At 34.6% G+C, this 12,033-nt stretch overlaps 2 protein-coding genes across 2 annotated transcripts; one reads left to right on the forward strand and one right to left on the reverse strand.

Moving 5' to 3' along the window:
* Nucleotides 1-211: 211 nt before the first annotated feature.
* Nucleotides 212-4,926, reverse strand: Tpr2 (Tetratricopeptide repeat protein 2). The gene is made up of 11 exons (XM_014355655.3): nt 4,514-4,926; nt 3,722-3,810; nt 3,499-3,623; nt 3,241-3,429; nt 3,048-3,166; nt 2,818-2,971; nt 2,140-2,304; nt 1,901-2,066; nt 1,694-1,840; nt 1,468-1,623; nt 212-1,392 (listed from the first exon to the last, which is right to left on the reverse strand). Exons 1-11 carry the CDS (start codon nt 4,618-4,620, stop codon nt 1,304-1,306), a joined length of 1,506 nt encoding a protein of 501 aa, XP_014211141.2. The 5' UTR covers nt 4,621-4,926; the 3' UTR covers nt 212-1,303.
* Nucleotides 4,927-6,568: 1,642 nt separating this feature from the next.
* LOC149373428 (uncharacterized) lies at nt 6,569-10,131 on the forward strand. Its single transcript, XM_089596804.1, has 3 exons — nt 6,569-6,779; nt 9,018-9,470; nt 9,552-10,131. Exons 1-3 carry the CDS (start codon nt 6,696-6,698, stop codon nt 10,005-10,007), a joined length of 993 nt encoding a protein of 330 aa, XP_089452930.1. The 5' UTR covers nt 6,569-6,695; the 3' UTR covers nt 10,008-10,131.
* Nucleotides 10,132-12,033: the final 1,902 nt, after the last annotated feature.

Raw genomic sequence — 12,033 nt, forward strand, 5'->3', positions numbered from 1 at the left:
CGTGTTAACTGATGAGAGCTACATTTTTGTGTTTAATGATTTTATTATAGTAAATAAATTATTGAATGAAATTAAAATTTCTTTTTGCAGGTACCCAAAATGTTTCAGTATCAACCTCCGTGAAGAGACGTTTTGTTGGAAAATTCGTGTTTCTACTGTGGATTAAAAAAAGGAATTTTAAAATGGTTTCATGAAGTTTCAGTAAAATAAATTGTTTGAGAAAGAATCTTAAGTTTATTTCAGTATATTAGCATAACATCTAATCTAACAAACTGAATTTGCATACATGTAAAGTATAAAGTGCCTTTAGAAGCAAATAATTGAACACGAAAAAATTTTGACGTTTAATAACAATAAATAACGTAAAAAATGTATTTACTTCACAATTAAAAGAAAATAAAGTAATGCAGTAATATTTGTAATATTGATCAAGTTAATAAGCTGTTGGCTACTTTTTTTTCTAACTTACATTTTATTTTGAGACTCTGCAACTTCCTACAATCAAATAAAAATATTGTAGGTATGTTGTTACTTGGTATACAAATTATTTATTCACGTAGTGAACAAATTTTCGTCAGATTTATCAATGCTGATGTATTTTACGTTTGCTCCGGTACAGAAAAACTTCATAAGAATCATTCATTCATCAATTTACAAAACCAATATTTTTATTCAGTTATGCGCCCTGGGGTACTCGTACTTTGGAAATGTAAATCTATAGCTATGGCTCTTTTATATTTATGTATACCTTTCAGTAGCACTAGAGCTGCCCGGGTCGCATAAACGAATACAACCATTACGAATTTCAATTCTTAAAAAAATATAAGTAGTCAATCTTTTTTTTTCTTTTTCTAGTTTTGGGATGCACATAAATTTGATACTGGTTTTACAAATGAAAATTTTTAAAATTACTGTGTTGTAAGTGTTTCTATTCATTTAATTGTTGTTTTTTATTTAAGTTTTTCAAACTCTAATTCAAATCTTTTTCAATTTTTTGGTAAAATATAGTGTCATTCTTATATTTGTGTCTGGCGTATAATTCATCTTTCGTAATCTTGATTATCACTTGTAATAAACAGTAGTTCACATCATGGGAAGTCAATTGAAAAAGTCGCTCATCACGCAAGATTTAAATTTGACCTTCTCTACAGTGCTTTTAGAACTGATAATGACTTACCAAATTTTTCATTTTTTTTTTCTAATAAAACTTTATCGAAATATCAGTTTATGCTATGAAGGTTAAATAGGATAACTAATATACAGTTACATTATCTTTGATATGATCTACAAAAGTGTTGGAAGATCAAACATATTCAAATCTGAAACCGCTACTGCAATCTCTGGTAAATGGACTCTCAAAGAATGCTTGGAACGCATTATTTGGGTTCATAGCTAAAAATAAAAACAAAAAACGTTGTAAGAAAATTTTCAACCATCCCAAAGTTACATGTATATGTAAGTATTTACAGTGGAAATCGTAGCCTTCAGCTTCATCTAAGTCATGCCCACTGTCATATCGTGAACGCTTCTTAGGATCAGATAAAATTCCATACGCTTCGCCAACGTCTTTGAACTTCTTTTCTTGTTCTTTTTTCTCGCCTTCCGTAGCATTTGCATGCCGGTCTACGGATAAAAGTAATTTTTAACAAAGTGTATGAAAAAAATCACTTTGTTATAAGTGTATTTAAAATACCTGGATGATGAACCATGGCCCTTTTTCTGTAGGCTTTCTTAATATCATCAATAGAAGCGTTCTTTTCAATACCAAGAATTTTGTAATAATCTTTTCTCTTCGATTTTTTCAAAGCCATTTTGGCCTCAAATAATAAACGTTTGTTTTCTACAAGTAATACGAAATAATTAATTATTTTTATATTAGATTTATTAGGTTTGCGCTTACCCCGACTTTTGTCCATTTTACATGCTTTTTCATAATCACGAACTGCGTCTTCAAATTCTTGAATTTCCATGTAACATGATGCTCTTCGCAAAATAGCTTTCAGATAATTCTCATCCAGTTTTAACGCTTCATTGCACTCACTTATAGACTCTTGATATTTTCTCAACTAGAGTAGGGATTCAATACGTTTAATATCCTTCCTTATGTTTCAAATTAAATTAATTCAAACTTAAATTTACCTTAGCTGCCACAGTTGCTTTATTGAAGTGTAATTTGGCGTTAGTTTTCTTATTTTGTGGATCAACAAGCAGTGCTTCTGTGTAAAGATTGTATGCTTCTTGATATTTGTCTGCTTTAAAAGCCACATTTCCTTGATCTTTTTTTTGCTTCAACAACTTTGCTCTCTAAAATACAATATTTTTATCTAATTCACTATTTAATCGATAAAAACTCTGTACTATAATCAATTTTGTAATTTTGATTAATATTTACAACGTTTTTTAATACCTCAGCATCTTATTTATATTTTATTTATACTTTTTGCTTGGATTCAGGGTGGCTGAAGTTATATTAATATAAAAGAAATATTTTTGTCTCATGTTATTTGGTACCCAGAGTAAAAACATCAAGGTTAATAAAAAATAGTTTTGTTTAATTATAGCATCTTTTAGACAGAAAGCCAAGGATGAGTATTAAGAGCTGCAAGATTTTATGAATTTTCATAAAGTAATACTCACATATTTTTATAGAAGGTTTTTTTTCAACTTTGATGTTCCTTTTATCTTTTTAATAACAATTGAATAAAAATTAACTTATAATACAAAATTTCTCATTAGGACTAAAAACAGTGCTGATTAAAAGGGATAAAACTAAAATTTTGTAGTCACGTATAAAATGTGGCTTGTAAAAGAGTGTACCTTGTATATTTCCAAGGCTCTCTTGTGGTCTGGAGCAAGGCGCAGAACTTGCTGGAAATATTTAAATGCTTGGTCAATGTTATCTTGATAGTACAAACAGGTTCCCCTGACGTATATAGCATCAGCATTTGATTTGTCGGTATGTAAAACGTCACTGAAATAAAACAAAATTTTAAGTGTAAATGTCGCTATACACGTACGTTTTATATCAAAAATAATAAAATACAAACTTAGCACTCATTTCCGCTTCAGCAAATCTTCCTAAGTAAGCCAGGCATTCTGCTTTTTGAACTTTGAACCTAGCGCAATACGTACTAATTTCCAAACAACGATCCATGCAATAAACGACCTAAAAATTGATTTAATTATTAGGTAATAACTCTAAAGAATTCAATGATGTCATTTTAGAAAGATTTTACATACTTTGCGGTAATCTTGAACATTATAAGCTGTCGCAGCATCTTGTAAAAATTTTTTTAGACGCAGAGTATCATTGATTTCAGTAGTGATCGATTGCTTTGAGGATTCTAGCTGTCCTAGCTTATTTATTACAGCCTCAGTCTCAATTATGTCTCCTAATACTAAAGAGCATCGTATAAGACGTTTGTATGCCTGAAAATATTAAATATTAAGTAAAATAGACCGTAAGTATGCGATATGAAAAGTAACGAGTTTCACCACCTTAACAAATGTAGGGTCCAATTCAAGGCATTTTTTTGCATCTTTCAGTGCATCTCTGTATTGAGATAACATCATGTAGCAAGCGCATCTGTTACTATAATAAGTGGCAACATCAGGGCATAGTGCTAAAATAGAATGATATAAACGTAAGTATAAAAAAATGATGATTTTTAAATTACATGAGGCCCAAGATGTTAGTTAATTATTGAATAATTCAACTCACCAATAACCTCCGAGTACCCAACAAGAGCCTGTTTGTACTGTTTACAGGCATAGAGCTGGTTGGCTTCTTCCTTTTTTAGTTCTGCTAGCCTGAAACATAATTAAGGAAAAAGTATGTTACAGTTGTCTTTATTTGTCAAGTCTATACGCTTTCACCCATCACATACTGAGCTCTCATACATATACACACGAGGCTGCAATCTAAATGGTCAGAGCTTTGATAGCAAGTTTTTTTTTCTTCCAACCAAACCAACTTACAGAGCAGAAAAAGAAGTTAGAGCTGTGCTGCCAGTCATTTGCAATTAATTCCGAATCGCCATAGCAATCAACAAAACACACCTGAAGGTAATTACAGTATCTATTTACCGAAAGTCCTACCAAAGACATACCGTACCTTGCATTGATTCCAAGCATTGTAAAATTCTTACATCAGTAGCTATATAGTATAACTTTGTAAAACGGCTCACTAAAACTGATGAGTAATCCATCAAGAGTAAACAAAAGGTTTCAAATTTCGACTCCGCGTTGGGGCTCAACTAACCATGTTTTTCTACGACAATTTCGGCTGCAGACAGAACGAGCTTCGCGAGCAAGTGTAGAACCTAATAAAAGCTCGCAATGCGTGCGTAGGTGCATTGACCCTATATACCTAGGTATGTATTAAGCCCACGCGTGGATCGCGCAGATGCATAGACGTTTCTCAAGTACTCCAAGGACAGTAGCAGATAGTATGCAATCATAAAAATAAAAAAAAATAAAAAAAAAAAAGACAAACGAAAAAAAGTGTACTCACTCCTGAGTCGTAAGACTGCTGGTATTGGGCTGGTTGGCATCGGCTGGGGTCGAATCGGCTGCGTTGCTTGCCTCAGCCAAATCGATGTTGATCACCTCGTCTGCCATGTCGTTCGCGAGACACCTTTTACTTTCTCTCCCTCAGCTGCGCTATACTTTTGATTGTTTGTATACTTAGACTCGTATACGTTGCTTGGAGCTGGGACACCCGAAGACAAAGGGAGGACCAGGGAGGGACACCACTACCTACGAGAATGTTGCTCGGTACTTGTCAGCTGTTATACGTCCGTCCCACAATCCTCCGAGAACCACAACTTTTTCTCAGCAGCCCAGCCAAAACCAACCACACGCCAGGTTACAAGTCGCAACTCGCAACACCTACTCACCTTATTGAAAAATATATAGCTTGCTCTCTCTCTTTCTCTCTGGCTCTAGAACGTTTACCGCAGCTACCAACACTTACGTGCACCAGCTACTAGTGTCACCTAGTTACCTTCTGGTGGATCAATGCGGATTTTGTACTTTTTACTTACCATTGGCTGTAAATGTCGTATACGTACGACCGCGCGATTTTATTAAAAAACAACTAAGTATAAATATATTTATATCCCCAAGTATTTCGAGGTGCAGGTATGGACTAGTATATCAACCGCAGAAATAACTTGAGGAACATATTTAAATGTATATAAAACAATAAAATAAATACAATTCGCAACAACACTAATAATTATTAACACACAGTTGGGTAGGGTTGATTATTGTTACCAATTAGCTTTACTGATGAACAAAAAAATTTTCCCTCCTTTGTCGGGACATTCATCTATATAATTTTTTCAACAAATTTCCCATACCCACGTAAATGATTATCGATTGCCAATTTCGCTGTGCGCAACCAATCATAGATGTTTCTTCTTGCGAAGTTGGGCGCGTTACAAATGAGTGAAAAATTATTGACAAACGTTCCATTTCAATCAACTGCAATATTATACTTTACTCAGATGCTAATTTTTCGTACTCTAGTGCACATGTTAATTGCAATTATGTATTGCATCATGTTTTTTTGGGTAGCATTGAAACTGTGTATACCTACTTACTTACAATTTTTTTTGTGTGGAATTTTTTCGAGTACAAGTGTAATTCTACACATGCGTGGATAACGTTTGTGCCAATCGAAAAAAAGTATGTGCAATCATTTAATATAATTGTATCGGTCATTATATTTTTCGATTTCTACAAAGTCGTGGTAATTAGTTTTTTTTTTTTTTTTTTTTTTTTCTAATGATCATTGGACAATTTTTGACTTGATTTTTAAATCAACTGCAAAACTTGTAAGTTTCGGTAAAAATGAGATTGGGGTGCCGACAATTCGGCACTGGTACTGAATGTTATATACCTACGTAGTACAAGTTTATTAAAAACTGTTCACGAGGGAAGGGGTTTTATGCTGCTCCCAATCCAGTTCAGTCGTGTAGAGGTGGAAGTGGTTTACGGCGGAAAATAAATGTAACGCAAATGTGCAATAAAAATATTTACAATATATTTACAGTGCTTAAATTATGAAAATGTGCTCAAGTGAAGGCAAGCGGAGAGAAGCTTTCTCTGCCGCCGCGGCGCGCTAACTAACATACTATGCTCGCAGAGCAATATTTATAGAGACAAAAGTTAAAGTAGAAATTCTAGTACATTGATAAATAAAGGTACAAGAGTAAAGGTAAAACGGTCTCTTGGGCATTACAAATGTACGCGATGATAAAGGCGTATGATCGGAAAATTACTTCAACTTTAATACAAGAATAACAAACGTGACGCAATTTGAATTTAGAAAAGGTTTGTCGGCAAATATTCAGGTACAAAACTGAACAAAAACATTTTACGGTATTTTCACTATATGAAGGGTAAGAAGCAACTAAAGTTATTTTACTCGACTTGTAATTATTTTATAAATTTAAAAGTTCAAAGTTTTGTTGAATTACTCATATTCGCGCGTGTGTAATCCATTAAAATTACTCGTTAACTATAAATAAAAGTTCAACTTCTTGCCGTTTTAACTTTGACGTCGTGCTAATATAACGATAACAAAACTATTGTTCGTGGCGCCGTTGGTATACTAGTACTGAACGATTTAAGTATAAATACTGCAGCCGTGAAAGTGAAAATCGAAGATAACTTTAGTAAGTTTAATCATGTTGGCGAAGGCACTTCTCTTTACCATACTCGGGGTTACCTTCGTGCTATCTTTACCAGATCGTGGCGAATATCATCATGAGGTAAATATTGTTCATTAATTTTTCATATAGCTTTGATGTTATAATGTTTCCAATACAATTATCATGTGTTGCAGTGTTCGAGTGCTCTTTTCTTTCCCATTCCTCGTACTTTTATTTTAATAAAACAAACACTTACTTGTTCCTTTGTAGTCTTGAATTCGAATTTAACTAAATGACCCTTTGAATCGAAATTTATACTTTTTCCAATGGTCCAGCTATTGCCTTTTGGAAAAAATGACGGAATTTTCCTTGGCCAAGTCAATTGAAATGCCATATTTTAAAACCTTTTTTGAATAATGAAGAGTAATTTTCTCCTATAATCAAATAAAAAACTAACGATTTTGCTTTTTATTTTTTTCCCTTTACATAGTTGACATAACACAACAATTACACCTCAGATTGTAGACTATATTAACCTTATCCAATACATACCGATCTAGCTTTTGCACAAACGTACCATCCCACTATCAGTGTGCTGTTAATGTGTAAAATTGGTCTACATCCTATTTTTGGATTTATTAAAAAAATTGTCTTTTTTGTTTTAAGGATAAGGGGTGATTAGACAAGAAGTTAACACAATAGAAAAATTATTACTCATTTGTTCTCCAAAACTACCACATCAAGCTACTTGTACGTTGTTGAAGCTATTGCTACAATGTCTAATAAATCCACTATATCCGCGGATAACGCTGTCGGCTCCAATCCGAATGTTACGTATTTTACAGAGGTTTAGTGTATTTTAAATTCTATTGGGTGCGTGACGATCTTGATTTTACGACGATTTCCTCAGAAACCGTGGTACCCCTATTTTTGCTCAGAGCCGGTAACGCTACACCTCAAGCGCTACCCATTACGTTATTATTACAAATTGTTTTTCAGTGGGGCCCCAAAAAATTATGGCTTGTTTTTGGTCCCTCACAACACAAAAAAAAACAAAATTTTTTTTTTTTAAGTAAAAATCTCTTTTCAGTTTTGGAAACATGGCGGTTTTAGTGAAATGATTCACGTAAACCTATAATTAATTTTAAACATGAAATCACCTCTATTCCATGTTAATTTCGTTTTAATGGATTTCGAAAAACGGGCATCGGTAATCTCAATGCGATAACTTTCAATTATCACAATAATTTGCCACGACAGAAAAATGCCCTGTAGCTATATACTCTAACGATTTGTTTGGACTTCACCTTTAAGATAAAATTCTATTTCAGATATCTGATTGGTCGGTTTTAACATGAAAATAGCTTTTTGCACTTAAGTATACATGCAACGTGAAAAAAAGGGGGAGGGGAAGGTAGACAATCTTGTTTATACCTTAGGCAGTGCAAAAATAAGAAATGAAGTAAGTAATGTTGTACACATGTAATGTGGGACAGGCATTTTTTAGATTGTTTTCTTCATTGTCTTGCATTTGTACCTCGGTAAAGAGCAAAAGCGAATTTCCCAAGTTTTAATCAGTACATATAATATACCTTAAGCCACGAAATTTGACGAGTGCAAATTAAAAAAGATTGATTAATAAAATCTTTTAAGTTTCATTTTGTAGATCTTTAATTGTGTGCACTTAGACGAATGTAAATTTTCAACTTATCTGATGCACATATTGTTTTCAAGTGGTTAGCTGTTTTGTGAGAGAGTCACGAATACAATTTAATTATTTAATTTTACACTTTTTTCGATTAAATAATGATTCAAAGTTTACTCATACAACAATACAAGTCGTATCAGTTTACAAACAAAAATGCTTGTCTCGTCATCGTTATAATGATGATTTGAGCTGTTGAAAACAAAAGTGGAATTCATCGAGTGATTCAGAATTAAACGCAAATTAGGGCATATCAATTAACGACTAGATATAATTTAAATTATTGTTTTCCGAGTGCAACTCATCAAAGACTAATTTCCAATGAGTCAACATTCCAAAATGACGTACAGCAATAATAGGCGAAATATATTTACAGATATGACTTTTCGGAATTTTCATCTTTCGTAAGTTGGTCATTTATGACAAATCGTACTCGGAACAAAATGATTTTAGTTTTATGAATTTTTGACTTGAAATCTGTGTTCAACTGAAAAATTAAACTTTCTTTTACAAAAGACCAGTCGTTGAAACCATAATTGTTGTTGACGAGGAACGTCAAATTATTATTATTTTCAAATGAGTCCACGATGAAATACTTTATCACAAAAAATGAAAAATCGACATAATATTTAAACAACTAAATTTTTTTGAAGGACAATGAAGTTGTGGGTGCATCAAGCCCCAAAGCGGACACCCACATCTTGGAGACCGAAAAACCCAAGAAAGTCGATACAGGTAACAGCACCAAAGTTCCAACCGCAGAATCGCGTTGGCACCGAATAAGGCGGAAGTTTGGTGTTTTGAAGAAAAAATGCAAAAGGTTGTTCAACGAGGTACAAAGAAAATGGCACATTGTCACGAACGAAGCACACAAGCTCGATGAAAGTTTTTCGAAGGCGAAAAATCGCACATTGAAACTCATCAGCAACGCTCAAGTATTATTCAAGAAACTCGTCATCGACGGCGAGCACGTATTCCAAGAGTTTGACGAGGTTTGCGACGATTTGAAAATGTCGATCAAAGATCTGAAGGAAGAAGGTGGCCAGTTTTACGAGGACGTTAACAATTTGCTGAAGGAGTTGAAAACCGATATGGCTGATATTAAGGTAAGCCTCCAACTTTTATCCGCATAAAATGATTGTACAACGCAACACTGCATTCAATGGTTTTATTTTTCATTTTTACAGAACGATATGGTAAATGGCGAGTTGGAAAAACTGAAAGGCAGTTGGGGCAGCATCAAGCACAAATGGACCGAGGCCGAAACGAGTTTTCACCGTATGTTCAATGTACTGATGGATGATTATCATAAAACCAAGAATGATACTCGTGTTTCCATACATGGGGTCAAGAAGGATTTTAAGGGTATGAAACTAGAGGTGAACGAGTTATTGGTCGAAGCAAAGAAAACCTACAAGGAAATCATCGTCGATGGGAAAGACGGTTATGAAAAGTTCGAAAGAGCATACGAGGAGTTGGTACAAATTTTGGACACCTTGAAACCCGAATTTGACGATATTTGCCAAGGATTGAAAAATTTATTGTCCGAGTTTCAATTCAACGTCCAACAGCACGAGAAGTTTGCCGAGTTAAAGGCAGCACATGTCGGGTCCGACAGTGTGGTTACAAAACCAGCCGCATGAGTGCCATTTCTCGAATCAATGGCACACAATAAACCTGTGATTTTTAATTTTAGAAAGAGCTCGATGAGCGCATATACTTCGTGAAATGAAAATTACAATTGAGTTGTTATATTTTTACTACATATCTTGGGTTGTAAATACCTCCTGCCGGAGGTGACTAATGTATGAAATAAAATAAAACAAACTACGTGTATGTTATTCTAAATAAATTACGTGTATTCACTTTACCGTGTAATTAATCTACTTGAAGATTCTACCTGCAGTGCATTTGTCTATACGTATACATTATGTCGTTAAATCTTAAGAAAAAAGTGTTATTTCAGAACGTCTAACTGTAATGCCGATTGTTTCACTATGCAAGTTATTTTCAAAAAAGTCTCCAGTTGGGTAACCATAAATCGTTTGAAATCGTAAAAAAAAATTTTCGTTTTGTTTTTTGACTCACACGCATGCTTTTTTTTGCGTCACGCATTTTTCCCGGGGGTAAATTAAAATCAAGGCGCTTCATTGCAGGCATCAACCCTCTTGGCCCTTTGAAAAACCGATACCTCAGCAAGTGCAGAGAGCCTAATTAGACATCCTACATTGTGTCTTCATCGAGTAGAGGAAGTAAGAGTGCCAAGGGCGGAGCCTCGTCGGGTCAAAAACTGCTAATAAAATAGATGATTTTTTTCACGATCGTAACACGCAACGACTTTTACTTATATTATACAAATTGAACAATTTGCACGTGAGCGCTGGGGTGGCATTAATATATATATGTATATTCATTAGGTCTTCCCGTAAGAGGGATGGATGAATTGAGCACCTATCGAAGGGCGGTGCCCTATATTTGGCCGGCTGTTAATTACAACGACAAAAGTGACACATGAAAAAAAAAAAAAAAGCTCTCGTGGACAACGCACGCGTGTATCGCAACGAAAGGGGGCAGAGGTATATACGTATATACATCGCTCGAGCGGGAAATGCGAGCGCCTTGGAGAGGGCAAAACGCAGCTAAAAGAACGCGTGTGTGGCAGCCACTAAAGAGCAGCCTCCTCTCGCCGCGAGCTTTTTTGTTTCCATCCGCCACAGCCTTGGGCGCTCGGTCGGGGCTTTCGCGGCGCTTGCCCCCGAAACAGACAAAAAAAAAAAAGCGAGGCGTATACTCGTCCTTACGCGCGCATCAACAAACAAACTGCACATTCACATGCTAAAAGACGTCGAGTGCTCCGGGCGGTGAAACACCGGCTTTTCAATGACATTTCTCGATGTTGACATTATTCCTCCCCCCCCCTTTTTTTTCCTCGTGCTTGAGAAAACTGTTGCCATACTGTAACCTGCACATGCAGGTTTTTTTTTTTTTTTTTTTTTTTTTTAATACCAATGAAATATGTTGAAAGAAAGGCACACGATTTTTAATTTTATCAAGTATAGGCATTGCTAACGTACTCTCTAAACGTATAGATTTAACAATGAGGGGTTTTAGGAGCCGGAACTTTTTCTCATTAGCTTGAATTAATCAATCCACAATAGTTCCAATGACCTATAGGTATTTTTTCTCTTTTTTAACCGAAAGTAACTACTTTTTTTTTCGCAAGGCAAAAAGGTTGAAAAACCATTTTAATTACTTACAGTATCGATGTACAAAGACGATTTCATAATTCATCGTCCATTCGATGAAGCTATACGACTTTTTGTGTTTCATACTTTAGAGGGTAATGGAAAAAAAAAAAAAAATCGATAAGTTAGGTGATGTCACGTATCAGACTTGCGGATGCACCGATCGAGGCCAATCACTTAAACATAGATGTACAATGAGTCAGTGGGACACAAAACGTTTGCTCAAACGATAAAATAGTATATAACATTCTCGTGAAAAGAGCTCTTTCTAAAAAATCTCTTTCGCAGGAAGGAAAAAAAAAAAAAAAAACCAAAAAACTTTGGCGACTTCAAAGACAATTTGTATACCCTTATCCTGTACCCGAGTAAAACAAACGATGAGAGGACAGTTGGTTCGGTAAGTAAGTTCGTCGTCTCCCTTGCG

Source organism: Copidosoma floridanum, unplaced genomic scaffold (genome assembly GCF_036245765.1).
Source record: "Copidosoma floridanum isolate Cflo_tuat_1 unplaced genomic scaffold, Cflo_Japanese_pri ptg000030l, whole genome shotgun sequence".
Taxonomy (NCBI): Eukaryota; Metazoa; Arthropoda; class Insecta; order Hymenoptera; family Encyrtidae; genus Copidosoma; species Copidosoma floridanum.